The sequence below is a fragment of the Tyto alba genome, unplaced genomic scaffold, assembly GCF_018691265.1.
Source record: "Tyto alba isolate M040663 unplaced genomic scaffold, T.alba_DEE_v4.0 Super-Scaffold_20000042, whole genome shotgun sequence".
In the NCBI taxonomy this organism is placed as follows: domain Eukaryota; kingdom Metazoa; phylum Chordata; class Aves; order Strigiformes; family Tytonidae; genus Tyto; species Tyto alba.
In genome coordinates this window covers 14,029,824-14,055,433 of record NW_024881293.1, presented here as the reverse complement: position 1 = coordinate 14,055,433, position 25,610 = coordinate 14,029,824, and the positions used below count along the sequence as shown (strand labels likewise).

Genomic DNA, 25,610 nt, shown 5'->3' with positions numbered 1-25,610 from the left:
CGCATCTGGCGGCCCGCGTTTGGCCGCAGCAAAGCCTGTCCCCCCCCCCCCCCCCGAGCTCTCGACCCCTGGACGCTCACCGCAGCGAGGCACGTGGTGTGGACGGGGCAGGAAAAGCCCCGCGGCGGGGGCTGCCCTGTCCTTGGGTGACCCTGAGGTCTCGGTGGGGCTGGCGGGGGACGGCGAGTTCATGTTGGGTCTCTCGGCGGTTCGTGCCGGCCGCCTCCGCCTGAGCGCGGCCCCGGGAGCCTCCGCCGGGACGGGGCCGTGGTGCGTGCGAGACCCCGGGATTCGGGGCCGGGGGAGTGGTGACAGGGGCCTTGATTTAGGGAGAGCTGAGAGAGCTGCAAGGAAGAGGGAGGGAAAGGCATGTTTCTTGCAAAAATTGGACGCTCCTACAAAGCTTTGGCAGGCAGGAGGCCGGGCCTGGAGAAGAGGGGCTCTCCGCACTCGGCCCCTCCAGTCGCTCTCGGCTGGGGCTCTGCAGCCGTGGGGTGGGAGGGCAGCCCCCTCCACCTACCCGCTGCCCACCGAGGGTCCCGGGCACACGCCTGCCCACACGCTGCCGCCCGTTGCCTGCTGGCCCCAGAACCCCTTGGGACAGCCAGGGGCTGGCGATAGCCTGCAAAACCCTCAGATTGGAACTTCTAAAGTTACCAGCATGTGCTTCCCAGCCCTGAGAGCACAGCTAGAAGGACTTCAGAGCACTTTCTCAGCAGCAGTTTGGCCCAGAGGAGGCTGGTAGAGTTATCCCGCCGAGCAGCCAAGCGTGTGAGAGCTCAGCCCCACGCCCAGCCGGGAGTCCCTGCTGCTGGTCCTCCACCGCAACGTTCTCCTACGAACCATTCTGAGCTCTGATTCTTATCTCTTGTTTCCAGCTCCGGGATGGGATTATGCCTGAACAACGCTCCTCCCAAGCAAGACTTTATCTACCCAACAGTGGCTCCGGGACAGGCCTACGATGCAGATGAGCAGTGCCGTTTCCAGTACGGAGTTAAATCTCGCCAGTGTAAATACGGGGTAGAGAGCCTTCCTGCTTTACTATCGGTTCCCAGGGGGTGGAGATCGGGGGCTACAAGGGCAAAGGACCGTGGGGGCCGTTCCTCTGCTGCCCACATTGCTTTGCTGTCCTGCTTCAAATGAAAGGGCACCGGCATGTTCCCTGTGAGCTTTTTGCCTTGCTTCCTTGTAAGAGGACAGAGGAGGTTGTTTCCCATCCACAAAGGTTGACCCCAGCTCAGTTTCGGTCAGGTTAGTCCCATGGGAAGAGATCTCTTGCATCTGCCTGATACCTTGGCTGCCGGTGGTCCCCGAGGGTTGCAGCTGAAAGCCAAGCTGCAGTCCCCCTCATCCAGACTCCCCTCTCAGCGGGGCTTCGTACTCAGACGTGTTTTTCATAATCCTTACTAGACGTCATTATGCTGCTCACACAAACTTAGGAAGAGAAATGTCTTTCCTCCAGGTGAGGCGGGTTGATGTGCTGTAGGTATGTCTGAGGGACAGCTGCCCGCTTAAGCCACCACTGCCATCGTGCTGCCACCCCCCGGTCTTTGAATTCAGGAAACCACTGAAAGGAAAGGTCGTTTCAGGAGAAAAGAGGCTTCCTGGATCTCAGCCTGACATTTTGCTGTTCTTAACATACTGAACGTTGCCAACTATCTGAGCGTAGTGGTGAGGGGGAAGCATCTGCACTGAAGGGCTAATTGAATTCCTGAACACATCCACTTTCCTCTAGAGAAAACGGGAGCTAGCAGCGGGGTACGTGGGCAGCTGTGCTGTCTGGTGGACACGTGTGTACGTGTACCCACCCCAGCTCAAGCCCTGGAAAGCTGCGAAGGAGGAAGCGCGTCAGATCAGGGTTTAGGTTCTCTTGCAACTGTGTAAATACAAGCCCAATGCTGCCACTGAAGTGACCTGATGTGAATCAGTTTATCACTCTCGAGTGTTCATCTATTTAGTACAGTTAAATACTAAACCACCTCCCGGTGGTCTCACCAGCTCATCTTGGTGAACAAAGGGCAAAGTTTGGCTCTCCCTGGGGCAGTGCTGGCTTTGAGCATGGCCAGGGGCCCAGAGCCCGCTGGGCACGGGGCAGATGCAGTCTCGCAAGGGGCCCAGAGCAGCAGCAGAGGTCTGGGTCCGGATAACATGACCGTGATACCTGATGTGAGGTGCTACCGACTGCGACCTGTGCCCCTCCTCAGCTGAGCCAGAGACAGTGGAATGGAAACTTTCCACGTTTACATGCCTGCTTCCCAGCTAATTTTTAACTTGGGCAGACACTTCCCGTATATTTACAAGGATCACAAAAGCCCAAGTTGTCCTTGTGATGACCTTCTGGCCCAGCCTGTCCTGCGAGCTGTTCGGGAGAAACCCAAAGGGAATAAGGGCTCAAGTGCATGCAGATCAGTCTGGGTAAATGTGTAAATCCACCCATCCTGTGCCCCATGTAAACAAAGTCCAGGATGCAGCATCCCTTCCTCCATGCCAGTACAGGGCGGATGATTAGTGGGTAGAATGAGGGCAGAGTGAACAGATGGTACTGGTCGAGGCTGGGAAGTCCTCTCCCTCGGTGACACAAAGAGACTGTGCAGGAGCTCCTACTTCCCAATAGTTGTGCTGGCTCTGCGAGAGCATTCTGGAGGGGTAGATGATGCCTTTTGAAGATGGGAGACTTTCTCCTTTCACTGGTTAAAGCCAGCTGCAGCTGGGCTTTGGTAAAGGAGCTGGGAACCAAAATCCCTTTGCATCTCGGAGCCGCGGTCCTCGGCGCCAACTCCGCTGCGTTTTCCTTTGCCAGCTTGCCCTGTGGCGCTCTGCTATCACAACCCCACAACAGGAGGAGAGCAGTGCAATCCCGAGCTCATCTTTTCGCCCCTCTTGGTACCAGCACAGAGGATTCCCAGTCGTTGAGTCAGATGGTCCTGCGAGGGGGGTATCGGTTACCGTTTAGAGCCCAGCCCTTGGCGGGCCGAAATGCCTCGCTGGAAGGCTGAACCCAGCCCCGAGGCATGATGAACAGGCTGCTACCTGACTGGTAGCTGTCGTGTAGGTCACCGTGCCAGCGCCGCAGCGTGCCGCGCCGAGCACGCCGGGTCCTTCAGCCCGTGCTGTGGCAGCGGTGTGCACCGACAGCGGCACCAGCCAGCGCCGGGGCTGCATTACCAGCAGTTTGGGCTCTGCTCTCACGCCTCGAGACAGTTTCCTTCATTGGCAACGTGGACCTGGTTAGTGCCTTCGAGTATCACCTAAGTCACGGCAAGCTGCTCTCTGAAAAGCAGCAAGTTTTCCATAGGCTTGTTTCGGTAGGAATAAGAGCAGGATGGCGACCTGGCAGGAAGCTCAGCTCTGGATTTTAGGTGTTGCTTTGCGGTTTGCAGGTGTTGAAGTCCAGCCCGGTTGATTTAGTGGCAGAGCAGGTTCAAAGAGCCTGGACTTTCTGATTTAGCAGCTATGACAACTTTGCAGAGTCTCTGTCGTGGACCTAATTTTTGGGTGGGTTCTGGAACAACCAAGGGAATCTTTTTGTTTGCGGGGCGCTCTGAAACGTCAGGATGGGCTGAAGGTCAGGAAACCTCTTGGAAAGAGGCCTGGGGTCCTCAGCCCAGTATCACTCAGTGACCTCAACTGTACCTAGCAGAGAGAGAGGGCAGAAGTGCCCACATCTGAAGCTGCTTGAGGTCTAGTTCATTATCTGGCATTATTTTGTTTACTCTGAAAAAGGCTCTGAGTCTTCTAGAGGAGTCTTCCCTTTAGGACTGTTAGGCTGGCTGGAGTTTGCCAGTAGACAAGGTAGTCACGGTGTGACCTGCAGTGCCTTCCCATAGCAGCAGATGACAGATGTGCCGTGTTGATGCTCCTGGGGACTCCCAGCTCCCCACAGAGGCAGATCCGGATCCACGGGGCAGATCTGGACCCACAGGGATGCTCATGGCAGGTGCTAGGAATGAGCCCTTGTGCTCAGCCTCCACTGCACAGACCCAAAAAAGAGAACGTTCTTCAGCCCTGGGGAAGAGGGGTCAGATGAAGCACAGCAGGATTAGCTTGGGCCTGGCGACCGGGATGTCCAAGCAGATGTGTGTGTCCTCTGTGGCACAGAGACCAGGTTTGGCTGCCTGGGCTGGCTGAGGCACCAGCTCTGGCACCTGAGCACAGTGGAACCTCCAAATCCAGAGAACTCCAGCCCCAGGAGAAGTGCTTAGGCTTAGTCCACAGAAGAGGGTGAGCTGTCAGTGGCCTTGGGGTAACTGTAGCTGGCAAGATTTGATCTCATTTTCCCCCCACCATGCTGAAAACACTCCTGTCCCTTTGTCCCAGCCCAGCTGGTGCTTCTGAAGCGCACCGGCGTGCTGCTGCCCCAGCCTCGCAGCCCCTAGCTCAAGCGAACCCTAATCTCGACTTTATTTCTTTGTCTCTTTCTTCCTCCCTCCCCCTCTCTCCCCCCACATCTCTCTCTTTCCAGGAAGTCTGCAGTGAGTTATGGTGTCTGAGTAAAAGCAACCGCTGCATAACCAACAGCATCCCTGCTGCTGAGGGGACCATATGCCAAACCAACACCATTGAAAAGGGGGTAAGGAAGCCTGGGGCACCGTAGCGAGCTGACAGTGAGTGGTTGAATCCCTCTTCCAGTGATAACTGGGATTATTGTTCGCGTTGGTGGGCGCAGAGTTGATTTAAGAGCACCCACCAGCCTGTCCTCCCCTGCCTCCCAGAGCCTGCAGCCACCCGCATCCTCCCTGCCGGGGCAGAGGGAGGCTGGGATGTGCCAAGGAGCCCCAGGGCCCGTAATCACCCCCAAGTACAGATCATCTTGCGTATTGCTGGAAGTGCAGAACATGAAGTCCCTGCTCCAGCGAGCTTCTTGGTCTTGCCTATGAGGGACAGTAAGGTGACCTCAAGCAGTGCGGTATGCTTTAGATGTGCATCTTGTTCTCAGGGCTGCTGAGGTCTCCTCGCTGTCCTGAGAAAAGTGATTTTTGCCCCATTTTCCCCAGAAGGGACAATGGGTTTGTAATATGCTCTCTGAAGAACTTGTGAAAAACTGCCTTGCAAGGCTAGATATGGTGAAACCTTCATTTTTCAGATTCAGATGAGAGAAAAGGGTAGGATTTTCTATGACCGTATATTTTGAAAGTGAATTTTGACTTGGTTGTTCATATCACTTCATTCCCTGCACCTCCTACACCCATTTGCACCAATATAAAGCGAATGTGTAGCACTGTTAAAACAAAGACTCTTTGTAAACTGAATAATAATTGGGACAATGGAGAATCAGGGCTGGGACGTTCTTCATTAAATGGACATGTGTTTTTCCACTAGAAGAAAAACAATTCCCAAGAAATTCAAGAATAATTTCAAATCCTTAAGAAGCTGGAAAAGCTGGTGTGCAGGAAAGAGGATAGCTTTGACAAAGTATTCTTTGCAAGGAGTCATCTTAGTTCTGTTGGAAATTTGATCGAAAAGGCATAGACAGCTCCCAGGGCTGAACAGCCCTGCTGCCGGAGATTCACCATATACAATGGCATTTTTTTTCTACTAGTCATTTTTTTTTTTACCAGCTTTCCCCACTCTTAAATATCTCTTTTCCCCCCATTTACTTAGTTGCTTTTTATCCAGCGTTCTCCAAAAGTCCTAAGAAAAGTGAAGTGAGAAGCAGTCACAGCTCCCAGGACTCATGGGAACTATTCCCAGTGAAGATAATGATCCGGTTTGAACTCCCAGTTACTTTCCTGTGCTTCTGTTTATCCTTATGTATTAATTCATGCCTCAGAAGTGATTTGATATCTTTGGGTGAAAGAAGATGCTCCTTTGTATTAAGTTTCTGCACCTTCCCCCGCTGGAGCTCCCGGCTGGCGGCCCCGGCGCTCACCAGCCCGATGAGCCCTCAGACCTCAGCCCTTGGCTGGAGCAGCTCCCCGGGGCTGCCCTGGCTTCTCCCTTCCAAGCTGGGGAGAGCAGAGGGAAGGATCAGGGCCGAGAAGCTATTTAAGGTATGCAAGATTAAAGGGAGAGATAGGCTGAGTTTCTGTGCTCTGCCACCCAACTCGGGGAGCAGCGTGGGGAAAGGCTGAGCCAAGCTCTGTTGGATGATGGCTGTGCCCACGTCCCTGAGCTCTGGCTGTTTCCTCCTCCCAAATTCTCCTTTTTTCCTTTTTTTACCTGATCCCCTGTGTTTATGGCTTTACTTGCCTTACCTCAAGAACCCACAGTGGGTGGCTTCAGGCCTGGATCTGATGGTAGTTTCTGCTGCCTTAAGCGTGCCCCCAGCAGCCCGGCTGCTCAGACAGTAGGTTCACTGTCTTGCTGGCTCCTTCCCTGCTTGTTTTGGTTTTCTCCTCTCATTTATTTTTAATTTCCATTGATCAGGCACTTGGTACACAGATTACGGTCAGCACACCCTGTGAGGATGCCTTTCATTACACACCCTCCCTCCCCGCGTGCCCCCCAGCTCATACCTGGTCCCGCAGCCGGCCCGTGTCCGTTCTTGCCGCAGGAGAGCGAGCCAGGCTCTGCCAGGGCACAAGAGCAGAGCCCGTCACTGATGCTCTCAGTGCGTGGCGGGGTTTGCAGGGACTGGTCAGGCTCCTGGGCCCTGCCTGCAAAGCAGCAGCCCCAGTATCTCCAGTCTGGAGCAACAGCAGGGACACCAGAAAGGCTGCGCCTGCAGAGCATCTCCTCTGCATGGGGTTGCGCCTTCGGGAAGGCACTGGTGTGCAAGGAGGTCGCTAGCTGAGTGTCCTGGGAGGCCATAGTTCAATTTTCCCGGCCGGCTGTGCTGCCCGTGGAGAGTCTCGCTCAGAAGGAGCCGGGAGAGGCCGTGCCAACAGCTCCAGGGTGGGTTATCAGCCCCTGGAAGGAGCGCACAGCGGTTTCTTCCTTCCTGGGATTATCTCAGCCCCCGAGGCATGGTGTCCGGCACCGTTCCCGGAGAACGGCAGCGGGTCTGGCAGTGTCCTGCTCCTTGCATCACTGTTGACTCCAGGGGGTGCAGGACGCTTTCCAGGTCCAAGGGAAATATTTCATAGACAAGTTTCCTTGAGCATCTGTCACCCAATAGGACGGGGACAGGCAGATTCTTTAAGGATCCTCAGCAGAACGATGACACAATGTTGTTACTACAATCAAAACTTTATTTTAACCCGGACCCTTTGCAGATTGGGTCATTTTAATATATTAACCGCAACTTCAGCTCCCAGCACACATACAAAACACACTGCATCCTGGGAGGGAGCAGCTGGCCGTGGAGGGGTCCGTGCCCCCCCAGGGATCCTGTCCCTGCTGCCCAGCAGCAGCAGCTCTGGTCCAAGTCCCACCCGGGACTCGCTGCTGCACGCTTTTACAGGCAGTGAAGTGTGTGCTTTTACACGTCCCTGTTTGCAATGGGTGTCGCCTTGACTGACCCCAGTGCCCAGAACCCCTTTCGAGGAGAAGTTGGGATGTGACCCCTTTGCCTGTGGCTGCCTGCCCCACAGGATGGTGCACCGGGGATTGGGAGTGGGGGCACTGGTCCCAGCATCCCCATGGACCCCAAGTACGCAGCGTGCGCAAATGGTGACAGCGTGACTCGGAGGAGAAGGTGCTTAGGGAGAGGCAAATGCCCTCGGCAATGGAGAACTTGGCTCCGAGGCCGGCACAGCTCTGAGTTCAGATTTCATAAGATCAAACCAGCTTCCCAGCCCTGAACTGGCTGCCGTGTCAGATGGAGGCTGGGGAGCGCTCTGGGAGAAGGAGACCGCGTGCTCCGGGCGTTTAAAGCTCTGTCTTTCTGCAGTGGTGCTACAAGAGGGAGTGTGTGCCTTTTGGCACCCGACCCGAGGGTGTGGATGGTGCCTGGGGAGCCTGGTCATCCTGGGGAGAGTGCAGCAGGACGTGCGGTGGAGGTGTATCGTCGTCCATCCGCCACTGCGACAGCCCACGGTAGGTGTAGCCACGCGTGGCCGTGTCAGTGTGGCCCTGTCCTGTCCTGGCTGCACGGCCCCACAGTTCGGGTCAGCCGGGAGGGCAGCAGCCAGGTGCCTGTGCAGCTCTGCGCTCCCTTCCCGGGGCGGGGGGGGTCTTGGCTCCTGCATGCAAATCCCGGGTCCTGCTTTCACAGCAGCTTGGTGCTCTTGCCTTGGTGGTGGGTCTCCAGCCACTTGTGGGCTTGCAGCTGTTTGTGTGAGGTCTGCTTCTTCTGCACTAGCCCCTCCAGGCGGGAGCCCTCCTTGCAGCAGAGCAGGGTTGGGAAAAGCCACGGTGCTCCTTGCAAACTTGGGGCGGCCGCCTGCCACAAACGGGGCTCAGTGCCCTGAGCTGATTCTCCCATCTCATTCCCGGTTTGTCAGGCCCACAATCGGAGGGAAGTACTGCCTGGGAGAGCGAAAGCGGTACCGGTCCTGCAACACCGACGTGAGTACTGCCGGGCTCGGGGAGGGGAGCAGCGGTGGGCTAGCAGGGCTTTGCTGGTGGAGCCCTCTGAGCCCTCTCCACAGGGGCGTGGGGTGTTAGGTGCAGCCGTGGGACCCACGGGAGGAGGTGGCTGGGTGGGGGGGAGCCGTGCTGTGCCAGCAGCAATCCCACAGTGGGGAAAGCCGAGCAGGACGATGCACGCCTGCACCGGCTGCGAGCTGGCTCAGAGGGCGGGTGGGCGGTACGTACCTGCAGGGCTTCGGCATCAGGAAGGGGCCCCAAAAGATAACGAGGCAAAGGAGGAGAGATCAGAGGCTTCCAGCACTGACATGACAGCGACTGCCTCTCGCACACTACAAGTGCAGGCCTGGTCGGGTGAGAGCAGCTCACAAAATGTGGTGCAGCACCCTGCTTCCCAGGGCTGAAGGGTAAACCTCAAGGGGAGCAGAGAAAGAGCTGTGCTGCAGGGACGCTCCACGAAGCTTTGGACCTGGGAAATGGTACCTTTAACATCCACAGGCTGGTAGCGAGGAAAATAGATGTCTCCCCATTGCTTCCCCTGGGCTTTGCACTTAGCTTCTCGAGGTTTGCTCGCAAGAGCAAGTGTTGCATCTGCAGACAGGCCAGCTGGGGCTCGAGGGCTCGTGCTGTTAGTCTTCAGACACTGCCTAGCTTTGCAGGAAGGATGCTCCTGCCATACTGTAGCAGTGTCTCGGAGGGCTGGTGTTAGTTGCGGCGGGGAGCCCTGTAGCAGCCCCTGCCTTCCTAGCAGATAAGGCAGGCTGCTCCCGCCAAAGCGCTGACGGCTGGCTGTGTGGCTGCAGGACTGCCCGCCGGGCTCCCAGGACTTCCGAGAGCTGCAGTGTGCCGAATTCGATAACGTCCCCTTCCGAGGGAAGTACTACACCTGGAAGACGTACCGTGGAGGTGAGTGCTGGGGTTGGGCTGAGCATCCTTTGGCTCGGGCAGAGGTAGAGCAGGGCCGTGCAGGGCTTTGCTCTCCCCCGCTCCCTGCAGGGACAGGTCTCGTGGTCCAGGTGGGCTGGTGGGCAGTTAGTCACTGTCTCCGCTCGCCCAGGTCCCGCAGGGACCCCACTCTCCGTTCCTGGAGCACTCTGCCCCCCCCCGGCTCGACCTGCATCCCTCCAGGCAGCTGCCCCCCCAGTGCTGGCCCACAACCATCCTGCTGTGCCTCCCGCCCTGGGTCACCCACCCCTGTGCAATTGTCCTTTAACCTCTTTGCTTTGCCTGAAACCATTCCCACAGCATCAGAGATGCCCAGCTTCTTCCCTCAAGTCTGTTTCCTTAACTGCTGTGGGAGCAAAGAAGAAGACGGACGAGGGAAGGGAGTTGTTAGTGGCTGGTGCCTGGTGGGGAGAAAACAGGGCAGCCCTCCCTGCGCGGGCAGGTAAAACTTCCAGCTCCTGCATGGGCAGAAGGGATGCGAACTGGTAAATTCTCCAAAGAGCAGCGCTCCCTTCTTCTCAAGGCCAGTCCTCCTGTGTCCCGCAGAAGTGTCTGTCGAGGAGAGGGGGTGGGAGAAGGCCTCTGTGGCAGAAATCTCTTAATAATGAGAAAGAACAGCGCGTCTCCTTCATGTAGTTAATGAACTTGACTGGGGAAATCCTTCGCAGCTGTGTAAATAAGCACACCTCCCAGCGGGGCTCCTGCAGCTGGAGCAGATGTGCTGAGGCTGCAGGGGATGGATCAATAAAAATGTAATAAAATTGCAAAGCAGTAAGTCACACAAAGACCCCAATGGATGCCAAGGTGGAAGACAGCCCCACAGGCTGGATCTGCCCTTGCTCAGACCCCTCTCTTCCCCAGGCATAGCCCAGCGGTTTGAGTCCAGGGGACGGCTGGCCAGTTGAACATAGGCCCTTGATTTGTAATCTGGCTCTGACACGGCTTTTTGCTTTGGCTTTCAAAAAAAGCCCCTTCCTCTCTCTCTCTCCTCCATCTTCCTCTTCCACAAAATAGGGTGATGAAACCTGTTTCCTCCTCAGGAGGCCGCGAACATTGGTGTGATCGTGTCTTGAAGGGATCTGGGAGCTCGCTGTCTCAGCTCTCCAGGTTGGCTGTGGGCAATGATCACAAGGAGCCGTGTTGTTTAGCAGTTAAGTTTTGTTTAGTCGGTGTCAAAGGGCACCACCAGCTTCCTCTGCAGCGCCCCAGGTAGGGAAACGGAGGCATGTTCACGCGAGTAGAGAGGTGCTGGAAGCAGCAGCTCCTCAGCCTGCTCTGGCAGCCCAGCCCATGGCCAGGAGAGCACCCATCTCCCAGCTCTCGAGAAGTCGTGTGTGCTGACACCCAGCTGGCTGGGTGCTGTCAGCCGGGATTCGCAGGAGCAGCTCTCCATGGCACGGGCTGTCCACGCACTGGACCCTCGGACCAGTTGGGACCGTGGAGGTGGTAAGGTGTCATCCCTCTTCCCCTCCACCTACCAACTTCTTTGCCCAAGTCTGGGCTCTCTGTCAGGGTTGGGGAGACCTGATTACAGCCTTTCAATACATAAAGGGGGCTTATAAGAGAGACAGAGAGACACTTTTGAGCAAGGCCTGTAGTGACAGGACAAGGGGCAAATGAAAAGACGGTAGGTTTAGAGTGGACATAAGGAAGAAACAGTGTATGATGAGGGTAGTGAGACACTGGAACAGTTTGTCCAGAGAAACTGTGGATGTCTCATCCCTGGAAGGGTTCAAGGCCAGGTTGGATGGGGCTTTGAGCAACCTGGTCTTGTGGAAGCTGTCCCTGCCCATGCCCAGGGGGTTGGAACTAGATGGTCTTTGAAGGTCCCTTCCAACCCAAACCCCTCTGTGGTTCTGTGACTATGACTTCAGCAGCACGAGTACTTGCATCTTCACTTGCCTGTGGGATTTTGTGATACTTGGTGTCGTTTGGGTGTCAGAGGTACATCTGTGGGGGGAGGTAGGGAGCATCCCTTGCGCCTCCACGTTGTAGATCAGACCCCCAGGGAACAGCTTCCTCTTGTCTTCCCCTTGTTGTGGGCGTTTTGCTCTCAGGACCCATGTTTTCCTGCTGCAGCCCCTGTACTAGCAGGGATCTCTACCCCAGCATCGGGGAGGCAATGAGGGCTGGCCATCATTTCCCTCGCTCCTGGGCTCTTCCAGTGGTGCCCAGAGAGCTCTGGGGTGGCGGGTGTCAGTCCCTCCCTCCCCACTGGCACGAGCAGCCCCCCCCCCGGATCCATCCTTGTTGGCAGCTTCGTCCCCGGGCATTCTGCCCTCCAGCTGGTAGCACATCCGCTCTTCGGGTTGGTTTTGGGCACATGTCCCCATTCTGGGAGCTGTTTGCCACCCCAGCTCTCTGCTGAGCCTCTTCCCCTGCTCAGCTCAGCCGCTGCCTTCCGCACTTCACCCTTGAGCTGCCCCCTCGCCGAAAGGTGCGGTGCTGCAGGGGGGCTCGTGCGTTTGCCTGTCAGACACTGGCCCCACATAGGTTCGGGCAGATGTCTTGGGCATGGAACACCCCCACCCTGAAGACAAGGAGTGCCCCACTGGCTTGGATGGGAGAGGACACCAATCCCCCAGGGAATTCGGGAAGGGTCGGAGCCACCCGCTGGAAGCCTGATGCCAGCCGCCGGGTCGCTGGCCAGTTGAGGTCGGGGTTTGCACGGGGCCGGTACGGCGTGTTTGCTTGGTGGTGATTTATAACGGTCCTGGAGCCCAGACCCCAGGATCGCAAGACACAGCCCCAGCAAGAAGCGCTGAGCTCAGCCTTTCGGAGCTCAACAGTCAGCAGATACCTCGCGGAATGTGGCTTTAATTGTTTGTTTATTTTGCTTTATTCGCTTAGTTATTCATTTTGCTCTTGGCAGATGCAAGAGCCAAGGGAGAGTGGAGCAGCTCACGGGGCTGGGAGAGGGATGGGGAGGAGCAGGGGCTTGCAGAAAACAGGAGATTGCTCATCATAAATTGTAATGTGCTTTAATTCCTCTCTGGGACAGGGCAGGCAGGAGAAACAAAACATCCTTTGAGGCACCGCGTAGCCAACTGAAAATATTCTATTCTATTTTAATAGCTATATTAAAGACTAAAAGGATTACCTGCGGCAGACCTGGCTGTTGCTGACCTCGGTCTACTCAGCCCAAAGCAAAGGGCAGGCAGCTCTCTGCGGGCCGGTGCACGGTCAGGGGGTTTGCCTCGCGGGGAGCGGGGGCCCGGGGCGCTGCACAGTGTTTATGGCACAGCCTGTGCTCTTCGGGGCTTTACGGTCTTGTCCACAGCTCATTTCCCAGGCAATTAATAACCTTCCCTGGGCAGGCTGAGCGGGTCCCGCTCATTCTGTGGAAGTGGGCTCCTCTTCCGTGGTGGTGGACCCACGGTGCACGGGTGACAATGGGCACTGCAGAGCCTCTCCTGCCCCGCTGCTGCCAAATGGGGCACGGGGCTTGTGCTGAGGATCCCGCTCGTGCCCTGCGGGTATCTCTGGGCAGCAGTGAGCCAGCCTGGGAGGATGCAGAGCCCTGCCTTGCTCTGCCAGGCCTAAGGTGCCCACCCCCAAAAAGCGCAGCTCCCACCAAACTATTTACGTGCTGGGAGAGGAGGAGCTGGATCCTGGCTGCTGGTGAAAATACAGGCCTTAATTCCCATCTCCAGGAATGCCAAGGCGTGTTGTGCTGTTTCAAAGGTTCTTTCTGAGGTCCAAAACTCACCCTGGGCATCCTGCCATGGTCAGTGTTGCTGTCATGGGGACACACAGTTCTCGCTGGTCTAGGGCTTTAGAGAGGTGCGTTTTTAAGGAACTACCCTTCACAAGGACAAGGTGATGCCCAGACCACTTGAGTACCTCTTGGCCGGCTGAGTGCCAAGGAAAGTGCAGTTCCCAACAGATACTGGGCAGTGATATCATCCCCCCCTTTCCTCTGATCGGTGGGAAGGTGACCTGGCTGCCAAGGGCAAATCCTGCCTGGAAATTATCACCAGAGAGGGTGTGTTGAGGACGGGTCCTGAGCTCAGGTGGCCAAGCTGGCTCGCTGGAGCAGTCACAGTGAGGATGCAGATACCAATGCAGGGTCGTGTCGCTCTCTTCCCTTGCCTCCTTCGTTCTCCCTCTCCCCTTTTCTCTTCCGTAAGACTTCCGAGGGCAGAAATCCCCCGTCTGCAAGCCTTTCCTAAGCGGCAAGACGAGGAGAGCCGGCAGGGATTCGTCCCACGTGGAACAGCAGCCGGGTGGCCTCATGCCCACAGGACCCCAAATCCCAGCTGCGTGCATGGACCCCCAGATCCAGCCCCCACTGTCAGCTCTTTCAGGCAGGAAGGTGATGGGTGCTGAGTTCCCCCCTGCTCAGCAGCTGCTTCCCCAGCTCCCTCTGTGCACGCGAGAGGCTCGGAGCCGCCCGGCCACAGGGCCTGGCGCCGGCAGCGAAGGGACTCTGCCAGTGGCAAGCTGGAACCAGGGCAACTGTCCCGGCATGGAGGGCTCGCTCTCTTCCATGCACTTTCCTCCCTCTGATGATCTCGCTTCAAAAGAAGGTTAAATTGTTAGGGGTTTAAGCATGCATGCACACACGTGCGCGCACATAAATTCTCCTGGCCTCCAGCAAGGGGAGGGCAATGAGGAAACACCCCCGGCTCTGTGGTGAGCTGAGTTCATGCACTCACACCATTTTTGCAGCCCTGTAACGAAGTCAGGGCACTTAAGACAAAGGAAGAAATTTGGCCTCACGCTGCCATTGCCCAATATTTTATTTTTCCTATTTTCTTATTTATTTTTTTCCTCCATCTTGTTAAATTTTTCACTGCAGTTTTCCCAACGGGCTCCTCTTTCAAGACTGTGACTATTACACCTGGGGCTGCTTGCTGCTGGAGGAGGCTGAGCACCAGCCTGGGCACAGGGCAGTCATGGTGAGGATTTGTGATAGAAAAGAGGATTATGCAGCCAGTTGGGAGCTACTAAAATGGAGCCAGGGCTGGGAGAGGGCTGTGGCAGGGGTTAGCTGCCCACCAGGGAACTGCAGCAAGGTATCTGCAGGGGGTCTCACTTTTCCTTGTAGCTGGAGACAAGGAAGGGAATAGGGAGAACATGTGAGTAGCTTAGCAAACCCATCTGAGAGCCCTGAAACAAAAGCCCGAGTTTCTGGCTGTTTCTCAGCTCTGCTTCATTGCATAGTCTGCCCCGCGCTCCAGGGATGGCAGGAGCGAGCGCAGAATTCAAGAACGAAGGGTCCCCCGCAGCGCTGTGCTTCCAGGAGCAAGGCCACGGGCAGGAGAGCTGCTCCCAAGCCGCCGGGCGCCGGTTAAATCGCAGATAAATCTCAGGAAGGGCCAGCACAAGCCCCTCGCCCCAGGCTGGTGGGACAGTTGCATGCGCGGGGTGTGTGGTCGCCAGTGGGGCTCAGTGGCACGGCCTCTCCAAGCTGGGAGATCCTGCAGCCCGAGTAGGTCCCTCGTGTTTCACGTTTTCTCACTTTGCTGGTGATGTTTCGCACCCGAGGTCTGGCTGGACAGAGCTGGGGTTCAGGCATGCCATGGTTAGGTGGCTCTGAGTTTTGGGGGTCGTGCCAGCGCTGTCGCCCTCGGTGGCCACGGAGGTCCCTCACCAGGCCGGGGAGAGCCCGGGGTGCTGCAGGGCGGGGGGTTTGGCTCTCCAGAAGGAGGGTTGATCAAGCACCTTCTCTAGGGGCTTGCCCAGGCATCCTGCTCGACAGCATGCCTCCAAGCTGCTGAATTCCCCTCTCGTGTCTCCTCCTGTTCCTTCCTCTCCTGGCTTTGCTCTTTCTTCCCCCGAGCTGCGTTCAGGTGCTCCCAGGCACAGCTGGGCCACCCCTCCCCTCCACCTGCCCATCTGATGCGCTGTATCGAGTTGCAAGTTTTGCAGATTTCGGTTGCTCCAGACCCTAGGTGCTTCCCAGCTCTGGCACACAGCTCACGACTGTTGCCGGTGCCTGCGGGAGCGAACTGACACAGCTTAGGCATGCATTTCTGCCAGGGTCACACAGGCTGTCAGTGAACGCAGCAAATGCCACGATTTGCACCAGCATTTGATAAAATCCAATGGCAGGAGGCAGGAAATAGCTCTGCTCTAGTATCTCCTTCCATAACCATTCCCATGTCCTGCTCCCAGGCACCATAAGCCAATCTCCAGATATCCAGCCTCTGTTCCTTAGACAGTGCTTTGGCAAGGTGTGTTGGGAAGCAGGTATTTTAGCTATAACTTTGAGCACCCTTCCCTTTTGTCCTACTCTGCTGCTGTCACCTTTGCTGTGAAGGACTCAGTATCCACCAGCTTTGAACAGAAAGAGATGGTTGCTGTGGCCTAGTAGCTGATCTAGGAGCTGAAAAACTTGATTGCTCTGATCTAGTAGCTGAAAAACTTTGGGCAAGTCACTTAAGAGCTGCTGCCTCAGTTTACTTGTCTGTAAAATGGGCGCAAGGGTGCCAACAGCCCTTGTAAAGCGCCGGGAGACCCAGGAGTGACAGACACCAAATAACAAGTCAGTTTGTTTCCTTCCCCATCACATACAGCCCACGTTTCCCAGGCTGTGCAGAAGGGACGGTGTCTCACCGCGTGTTGGTGCCCAGTTCAAGGATCTTGACTCGGTGCTGATGAATAAAGAGGGCGCCTGGGTCCTTCCGTGGGTCCCTCTGCTCAGCAGGGACATGTTCCGGGGCACCTGGAGCCGTGCAGCGGGCCAGGCGCAGGATGGAGGTGGGGAGGCTGCGGGTAGGGCAGCCGTTACCCAGGTCTGGCTCCCCGCACCATTTCCTCTCTCTCCTTGGCGGCATCGTCTGAACCTCCGCTTCTTTCCCAGGCGGTGTGAAAGCCTGTTCCCTCAACTGCCTGGCCGAGGGTTTTAACTTCTACACGGAACGAGCCGCAGCCGTGGTGGACGGGACGCCGTGCCGGCAGGACTCCAACGACATCTGCGTCAACGGGGAGTGCAAGGTGGTGCTGCCGGGGTCTGGGATGGACTGGGGGCGGGGGAGGCAAGGGCAGACCCCCGGGGCAGGAGAGCGCTGCCTTCCACCTGCCCGCAAGGACACGGGCATCCCTCTGCCCGGGCACCCCGTTCCCCGTGGGAACAGGAGCACACCCACCCCCGGGCTTGTGCCCCCCCTGGTCTCCACGCACCAGGTGCCACGCTGGCTTCTGTTAGCGATGGGTCTCTGTGTTTACAGCCCACGTAGCCCCAGGCGCTTGGTACTCCCCTTGAAATGGGATCTGGAGGGCTATAAAAGTTTAATTATAAGAAGGCGCTGTGGGAGTGGCAAATGTCCCCCAGCAGGCAGGCAGACAGGCTCCCTCTCTGTCTCTGTCTGTCTCCCTTCCTGTGTCTCTGGGATCTTTTTGTCTCTGTGGGGCTGAATATAACGTGGAACAAAAGGGGGATTGCACCATTGCTGTGCCGTTTGCTGGCCCACGTTGCTAGCCCACTTGCTGTGGCAGCAGAGCAGAGACAGAGGCTTCACGTGAGCTCGCTACCATGATTCTGGTGCTGCAGGGACACGGCTTTCCTTGGGCTGCTGCAGCTCCACCAGCTCAAGGCAGGCACCTTAACCTCCGCCTTATCCCACAGCGATGGGATTTCTGCCTGTGCCCCCCTCCCAGCCTGGGAGAGAGGCCCCCCAAAGCTGCCCCTGGAGTGGGGTGGCAGAAAGATGGGGCTGGGCAGAGGTGATGTTGCTGAGCACTGACTGGGGTACGGTGCAATGCGGGGGGAGAACAGGTTGGGGGACGCAGGGATGGGCTCCCTGGGATGCTGCAGGTCAGGTGTGGGGAGGACAAGGTCCCACCAGGATGGCTAATTCCCTGCTGCTCTTTACTCCAGCACGTGGGCTGTGACCGTGTCCTGGGCTCTGACTCGAAGGAGGACAAGTGCCGCGTGTGTGGGGGAGACGGCAGCTCCTGTGAGACCGTCGAGGGCGTCTTCAACCAGTCCCTGCCAGAGGGAGGTAGGGAGCAAGCAGCCTGGCCAGCACAGCCAGCATCACCCACCCTCGAGTCCCTCCTCGACTTCTCCTGCTGCTGGGGACGCACAAGCAGGGACATATCCCAGGGGAACACCCCAAAGGGTAGGACCAGGCTGCAAGCAGGGAGCAGATCGCTCCTGTTCACTGACCAAGCTGTGCCCCAGCCACTGCTGGCACCCAAGTCCCTGGCAGAGAGCACCAAGCTCCTTCCCTCCTCCCCAGCTCATGCTGTGCTCAAGCCAGGCTGCGGAGATGCCCCTGGGGATCCCAGCTCCACAGCAGCTCCCCAGCACGACCAGTCCCACCACAGGAGCCTGCACTGCAAGGCAAGCAAGCCACTCTCCTGGCGGGCCATGGTGCTTTTTCCCTTTAATTGCAGTGGATGGCTGAACGAACACCTCTGCACTGCCACTGCGTCTCATGCAGTGTTTAACCCATGGGTAACCGGGTGGCACATGCTCCCATCCAGCCCAGGGCAGCGTTGGCTCCCGGATCAGGGGCTGAGCGTCACCGCTCACCGGCTCCATGTTGTCTCACAGGTTATGAGGAGGTGATCCAGATTCCCAAGGGCTCCGTCCACATTGACATCCGGGAGCTGAACCTCTCCATCAACTACCTAGGTGAGATGGGGCTGGGGGATGCTGAAATCCCAACCAGACACCCCTTGGCCTGCCATTTCCCTGCGGTTAATAGGCTGTGGGAAAACCCCGGCAAAGGTAAGCTCCCAGTGGAGCAGAGGATGGGGCTGGGGGTCCCAGCTCTGTGCTGGGGGCAGAGGAAGGCAGCAGGGCGTGCTGGCGGGGCAGCGTGTCACTGTGGCCCACACAGCCCCGTCTCGCTGCGGTGCTGCCTCCGTCCTGTGCTCCCTGTTCAGCAGCGTCAACCTGAGCAAACCCCACGCTCCGCCGTTCCTGGCGCTGTCAGCGGCTCCTTGGCATTCCCCCCTCCGCCAGCATGTTGGGCTGGGGATTAAAAATAGACCTGCTCACATTTTCCTTGGGCTTAATTTTCCAGCCAGACTCTGGCTCATTTTTACAACGGGCTTTTTTCTTTCCCCTGGTCTTCTCTTTCTGTCCTCCAAGCGACGGACAGCGATCATGGTGGGGTGGGCAGGGGCGCTCGCTGCTGGCTTGCTGTCGGGCACCTCCGCAGCAGCTCTCCAGGAGCAGGAGCCTGCCTGGATGCCAGCACTGGTGGGAGGTGGCAGACAGGGCTCTCCTGGCATCATCCCTCCAGGCCAGCTCCCTTTGCTAGGTTCGGTGACGCCGACATCCCTCCCTGCCCAACCCATGTATGCTGGGGACTCCTCGTGTCCATCCAGACTGGATTTCTGTGCACTGGAGGCACAGCCCCAGCTCGTGTCACTATCAACTGCTGCCATCAGTGCTTCCCGCTCCAGGATCTGCCCCCGCACCCCAGTGGGAGCGGAGGGAGCATCCTCCATCCTCATCAGTACAAAGCATTCTCCTCACCCCAGAGCATCGTGGCAATGTGGTCGTTGCCAGCAGCGAGGGCAGGAGTGAACGCAGAGCTGGGTGCCGGCGCGGTGTTGGTGGCCGAGGGCAAGCGGGGAGAGCGTGGGAATGCGAGTGGGAAGGAGCGAGCGAGCCGATCCCCCTCTAGCGACCCGCTTGGGCAAGCACAGCCGGGCTCCTGGGCACCAGTCTCCTCCAGTAGCCCCAGAAGCCAAGACCCAGTTCGCACAGCTGGAGTTGAGCCTGGCTTCGTGGCTACAGCTTGTCACAGTGCCAGGAGTCCCCATCAGCAGCCCGGGCAGCTGGCTGAGCTCCCCACAGCATCACCCTTCCACAGCGAAGGCTGAGACAAGACGGTGGGTGCATTAGTCCCACCTCTGCTAGTGACACCGTGCGACCCTGACCCAGGCACCCACTCTATTTGCCCCACTCATTCCCTCCCTGTAAAATGAGGCTGATGATATCTACCCCCCCGCTTCGTTGTAGCAGTGCTCTGAGCCCTGCCAAGGATGGATACAGGCACGTTCAGCCTTTCTGCTAACCCTTCCCCCCCTGTCCTCGCAGCGCTGAGAGGGCAGAGCGGCGAGTATTACATCAACGGGAAGCTCTCCATCGATCCCCCACGGCGCTTTGACATCGCAGGCACAACATTTCACTACAGGAGATCCCCGGAGGAGCCTGAGTCCCTGGAGGCCTTGGGACCCACCAACATCACCCTCTTTGTCATGGTTGGTAACGTGGTTCCTTCATACCCTACCTGGTATGGGGCCTGGTCTGGGCTAAAGAGACTTTACCATGACTACATGGGAACTGGAGCTAATCAGCCTCCGTCCTTGCTGTCTGGAGTAAAGGGGCTCGGAGACCAGAGGTAAATTGGGCTGAATTCTCAAGTCCCCCTCCCTAATCTGCCAGGCTTTGGGATGACTCTATCTTTAAGGGCACGGGAGATAGTTCTCCGATCGTGTCACCTTCAGAGCTGCACCACTGTCACCACTGGTGGCTGCTATATCAATGCTGGCAGGGACTGGAAAGGGAAGGGGGGCAGATTTCAGCTGCCCTCGATTTCAGAGAGCGCACCGAGGTTGTGGGTCACCACTCGGACAGTGACAACCACGCCGGACTTCGGTGGCAGTGACGCCTCGGTGGTGCCTTTCTCCGCAGGTCCTTGTGCGGACAGAGCTGCAGGGGATCCGGTACAAGTTCAATGCACCCGTCGGCAGGGATGCCTCGAACCAGTATTCCTGGCACTACACCCCGTGGACGAAATGCTCAGTGCTGTGTGCAGGGGGTGAGTTTTGACCCCATGTCGGCTGGGGGACACACACACACACACACGTGTCTGCACTCCTGTGACTCCCACACGCTGTGTCTGGGCCACGTGAGACAGCGCACGGATGTTAGCATCTGCTTTGCTCTAAAGGAGCTCTCAGGTTTCTACATATTCTCATCCTGCACTCAGCCCCATACAAGCTGGTGTCAGTCAGCATGATCTGGTGGGCAGAGTGTCAGGGCAACCAAGTGTCGGTGCCGTTCTTCAGCCGAACCGCAGGTGTAGCTGCTAGAGGTGATGGAAGGTGGCATGATACTCTCGAAAGTCCTTTACCTGTGTGGTGCAGGGCAGGTTAGCCGATCGCAACAGCCCCTCTGGCCTTCAGACCTACGTGTCTGTGAGCTGAAACACCACTGATGCTTCCCTGAATCCCTTGGGCTGGTTCCTGCAGGGATTGACGCAAAGGTTTGCGCCATGTCTCGTGGCTCTGGAGAACCTGGCTGCAAGTGACTGAGCTGGTCTTCAGAAGAGAGAGACAGTTTGAAAAGCAAGGCTTAATAATGTACCTTGTTTAAAGTTAAGGGTCCTGACCTAGTCTTGTGTGTTAGGCCTCAACAAAGTTTTGCCACCTCTTGTTCCAGCTGTTCACCCCAGTGCTGCCCAGAAAGTGTCACAAGGCCAAAGTTAGAACAAGTTAATTGGAGGACGAGATCCTTGGAACGCTTTGATCCTTCATCCTCTGCAAACTCTGCCAGGTCCTGCCCTGGCTGGTGAGCCTTCACCTCATCCATTTTTTCCTAGAGATGTTTGAGGCAAAGGAGGCCTCAGTTTTGGACAGAGAAGTAGGTTCAGGCTTGGCGAGGTGCAGTGACCAGTGGCTGCCCCGTCCCATTGCCCACGCGGGAGCAGAGCTGTGAGACTCATTCCTGCAGCCTGGCTCAGCGTTAGCCTCAGCATCCTCCTCCCTTTCCCCCTTGCCTCTTTTTCTTGACAGGCAACCAGATCCAGTCTGTGGTATGCAAGAAACTGTCCGATGGCTCAACTGTCTTCAACCATTTCTGTAGCCCTGAGACCAAAATGCCAGAGCGGCAGAGGCCATGCAATACCGAACCATGTCCCCCGGCGTGAGTACCATAGCTTGGAGTAGATTGAGGGAGCGTAGGTGGAAAATCCAGTGTGGAGGAGGGTGAAATTCCCCCCCTCTCTGCCATTCCCAAGTCAGGGTCCCCTGCCACAGTACCCAGGGGTGACATTACCCGGCTGGAGCATCTCTGTTGGGGAGGGGGGACAGTTTTCTTCTTTGTGCCCCATCACGAGCACAATACAGCGGGCAACCTGCACAGCCCAAGTGCATCACTGGTCCTTTGGTGCGGAACAGACACTCGGTGCAGTCTCTCAGAAATTGCCCCAACCCCTCCCTGGCTGGCCCTTGCCCCTGTCTTGAAGGGGAAAGGGAGATGTGGAGCAACTCTGTGATTCAGCCAGAGCTGCCTGGGATGCTGTGGCCAGAGTAGGAATAAAGCTGTGTGCAGGAGTATGAGGACAAGCACAGACCACCGTGCCCCTCGCAACTTTGCTGTTTTACGTGTCTCCAGCTGGGTGATTGGGAACTGGTCTGAATGCAGCCGGAGTTGCAACGAGGGCGTCCGTACACGCAGCGTCTTCTGCAAGCGTAAGATCTCTGCCAGCGAAGAGAAGACCTTGGATGATGCTTCTTGCACCCACCCGCGGCCAAAGATGCTTGAGCCTTGCAATAACCAGACGTGCCCTCCCGAGTGGGTCGCCCTGGACTGGTCTGAGGTAAGTGCTTAACATCGGCCCTCACCTCTCTGATGGCACCGGTCCTTAGGAGGACAGCGTCAGTCACTGGGCCGGAGCATCGGTGGTGGCTGCTGGCCACGGAGAGCGTAACGTGGGAAACGGTCTTGTAGCTCAGGAGGCAGGCAAGGTGGGAGCACCGGCGGGGAGAGCCCGCGCCGCCTCTCTCTGCTCTCTGCCGGCCACCCTGACCGCCTGCGTGCTGTGCTCTCTTTGCAGTGCACCCCGAGCTGTGGGCCAGGTTTCCGCCACCGCATTGTCCTCTGCAAGAGCGGTGACCACAGCGCAACTCTGCCCACCTCCCAGTGCCATGAAGGCTCCAAGCCCCCGACCAGCATGAGGTGCAACCTGCGGCGCTGCCCACCGCCGCGCTGGGTGACTGGCGAGTGGGGAGAGGTAGGGACAATCCTTTCCATGGGGTTATTGGAGAAGACTCTGCCTCCCCGGCCCCTCAAATCCTAGTGCCCATGAGTTTTACCTGCCAGCAGAACCCGATGTGGCCACCGCAGCTATCTGGGAGGCAGGAGGACTCCATGGTGGTGTTCTTTGCCCCCACCTTGGCTCAGGAGGCTATTGTGATGGTGGCCCAAGCGCACAGCTGACCCAGGGAGTCTCCGGGGCCTAGCAGAGCCCCACGGAAGTCATTGGAGGGCCCCCACGGGTATCTGGGGGGCAGCAGGGCAGTGAGGATGGGGAGCAGTGCAGTGGGAGCGATGGGCTGCAGAGGTGGGCTGGGCCAGCTGCAACTGGGGCCACTGCTGGTCCGCCTGCCACAGCCCAGCCCCACGCCTGCAGCAGGGCGACGCTGACAGTCCTCCCTTCCCTCCAACACCCCTCGAGCTGCAGGGTGACGTCAGGGTGCAGGAGGCCTGGGAAAGGCCAGTGATTTAGGGCTGGATGGAGAGACCCTCGCTGAGTCCTGGAGGTTCGAACCAAGCTTTTCGGGAAGCGGGGCTGCAGCGCTCAGCCGTGCGGGTGAGGTCCCTGCAGCTGCTGCTGAGGGAAGGGACGACTGCATCCAGCACCCTTTGCACCTCCTAAGACCTGTCCGTGCCCTCTCCCCCCCCGTGTTCTCAAAGCCGTGGCGGCCACCACAGCTCCGTGCTGTGCTGTTTCCCGGCAGTGCTCTGCGCAGTGTGGTCTTGGCCAGCAAAGAAGATCCGTCCAGTGCCTGGCTCACACCGGGCAGCCGTCCAGCGACTGCGTGGAGACCTTGCAGCCACCCGGCATGCAGCAGTGCGAGACCAAGTGCGAATCGGGCCCTACGGACAACCCTGAAGGTGAGGGAAGTTGGAGGACTGGGGAGGGAAACGCAGAGCACTGCCAGCCTCAGGGGCTACACGGTACTGGGATGTGGGAGCCAGCCCCGTCCAAGTTGGGCTCTAGGTGCTGTGCTGTGGGGTGAGGCTCTCATGGGGAGACCTGATGCTGTCCCCTTTGGTCCCAGGCCAAACCAGTGTGCTGTCGCTCTGATAAATAACTGCACCTTGGCAAAGAGAGGCTTTCAGTAGTGAGGTTCTGAGGAGCTTCAGCATGGCTGCACCTCGCTGCTTCCTGGCAAAAAGCCCCCAGGAGCTGGGCATCGGGGTGCAAAAGGAGCTTGCATAGCGCTGCTTAGAAGTCCCCCCCTGGGGCTCGTCACCCCCCAAGGCAGCTGTAACCCTGCTTCCCTCTGTCGCCCATCCAGAGTGCAAGGATGTGAACAAGGTGGCCTACTGCCCGCTCGTCCTGAAGTTCAAGTTCTGCAGCCGGACCTACTTCCGACAGATGTGCTGTAAAACATGCCAGGGGCACTAGGGACACAGCGTGACCCCCGTGGGAAAACTGGAAGGCAAAAGCTACGCCGGGGGGCCACCGAGCCGCGCCCTTCCTCTCCGCCCCGAGAATCTCCCCTGGGTCCAACACAGACACTGGTCGTGCTTCCAGCGGGAGCCGGCGTCACCCAAACCCGTCCCCCAAAGACACGCACCCTTCGCCCCCCAGCTTCACAATGGCAGGTTCCCAGTTAAACCACTGCCAGCCGCTGCAGACACCGCCACGGCCCGGTGCGACGGGAGCTGGTTGATAAGCGGTGGGAGAGGGAGAAGCTGGGCAGAGCGCGGCAGCAGGAACATTACTTGAAATTCTGACATTGTTATTTATTAGTAGCGGACCCAGGTCCTGCAGGTGCCGAGACAGCCACCGAAGCGGCACCACTCGCCCCGCTCCTGCCTCGTCCTGTTCCGTGCCCGTGTCCCGACGGCATCGCAGGGCATCGTGCTCCTCAGTGGGATATCCCCGGGGAGGCTGAGTGCACCGGGGGCTGGTGCCTTTCCCTCGGGCATCCCAGGGGAGACAGGGAGGAGGTTTCAGGTGCCACGGGTGACAAGCGTGGCTTGTGGCTTCTGGGCGATGGACAAAGATGAGCTGCTGTGGGCAAGGGGGTTGGAGCAGGAATTTTGTTTTCTTGGTTTGCATCCTGTCACCTTGGGACATGCAGCGGGGGACAGAGACCAGGTCACTCCGTGAGCAGAGCAGTGACACCAGTTTAACTGGGAGAGGGGGTTATTCAAACTCTCTTAAAAACCTACTTTGATTGGGGTGTCCCCCTATTTTTCCTTAAAGCCCTTGTCACTATTATGACCATTTTTTATTCCAGAAACACCTCAAAGCACGAGCTGAGGTCAGGGCCGAGGCGTGCTCAGGGTTGCAGTCATTTAACAGGCGTCAAGGATGCGCTGGGCTGCAGGAAGCAAAGCAAAGGAGGATGCAGGACAAGAATTTTCTGGGTCACAGCGTCCCCATTGCCAAGCCAGGGACTCGGGACCAGTCTGCCTGGTCCTGGCAGGGCCCTCCCCAGCGATCGCCACGGCCTCCACGGCTGCTTTGCTTCCAAAGGTGCTTTATTTCCAAAGGTGCTTTGCCTCCAAAAGGTGCTTTGCCTCCAAAGGCAGCCTCACCGTATGCCGCTGTGGCCTTGGGGTGCCACTCCTCTCCTCCACCCACAGGAGACACCTCCAGTGATGGAAAAATAGCAGGCTTGAAATTGCGCCAGGTCACCTCCTGGCCAAATCTGGGCCAACACGCATCTTCTTCCTGGGCCACTGCTGCCTATGGAGGAGACCTCAATTTCCAATCCACAAATCATGTTCTTTTTGTTATCACTGTTGTTATTATTCTTCTTTTCAGGCCTTTCTGCATCACAAAGATGGGAAATCTTGTCCAAAGCCATGTTCAGTTCCCCTTGGGGCTCATCCGTACCGTGCAGGGAGGCGGACAGCCCTCTTTTCCCCAGAGCAAACCTCTCTGCCCTGCCAGCCTTCATGTGTTACTCTACCATCTGTATTCTTACCCGCTCATCAGCCGATCGCAGCTTCTCTGGTGCTCAGCAAATCCCGTTTGGCTGTCAAGCGGGCCTTCGTTTGTCTTCCTTCCTGGTGCCATGCTCCATTCTGACATTTTGGTGAGGGGAGGGGGTGTTTTCACCTTTTTATATAGGTATATATATAATGAAAAATGTTTAACATACTAACTCTGAGGAGGAGCGACGTAACGGCATGATTTATAATAAAGGAGTAGCTACGATCCCGGGCACAGCTTCTGGACCCAGTCTTGTTTCTTGAGCGGCAAGCCTGGGCTCTGGGCAGCCCCACACCACGCTGCTCCTTGGGCTCATGCTGCACGAGGGGTTTGGGCAGCAGGGCAGGGTTCTCCCTGCAGCCGGGGCAACTGGAGCGGGTCAGAGAG

At 57.6% G+C, this 25,610-nt stretch overlaps 1 protein-coding gene across 3 annotated transcripts in view; it reads left to right on the top strand.

The window, feature by feature from the left end:
- ADAMTS10 (ADAM metallopeptidase with thrombospondin type 1 motif 10) overlaps positions 1-25,459 on the top strand; it is a 61,965-nt gene extending 36,506 nt beyond the window's left edge. For all 3 annotated transcript variants that reach the window (XM_042794820.1, XM_033002549.2, XM_033002556.2), the window contains 15 exons: positions 879-1,020; positions 4,463-4,570; positions 7,772-7,917; positions 8,325-8,388; positions 9,213-9,315; positions 16,163-16,296; positions 17,180-17,303; positions 17,861-17,941; positions 19,361-19,524; positions 19,958-20,084; positions 21,061-21,190; positions 21,662-21,866; positions 22,104-22,280; positions 23,008-23,164; positions 23,572-25,459. In XM_042794820.1, the coding sequence (XP_042650754.1) occupies positions 879-1,020; positions 4,463-4,570; positions 7,772-7,917; positions 8,325-8,388; positions 9,213-9,315; positions 16,163-16,296; positions 17,180-17,303; positions 17,861-17,941; positions 19,361-19,524; positions 19,958-20,084; positions 21,061-21,190; positions 21,662-21,866; positions 22,104-22,280; positions 23,008-23,164; positions 23,572-23,681 (1,972 nt within the window). In that variant the 3' untranslated portion in view covers positions 23,682-25,459. The remainder of the gene's footprint in view (positions 1-878; positions 1,021-4,462; positions 4,571-7,771; positions 7,918-8,324; positions 8,389-9,212; positions 9,316-16,162; positions 16,297-17,179; positions 17,304-17,860; positions 17,942-19,360; positions 19,525-19,957; positions 20,085-21,060; positions 21,191-21,661; positions 21,867-22,103; positions 22,281-23,007; positions 23,165-23,571) is intronic.
- Positions 25,460-25,610: the final 151 nt, after the last annotated feature.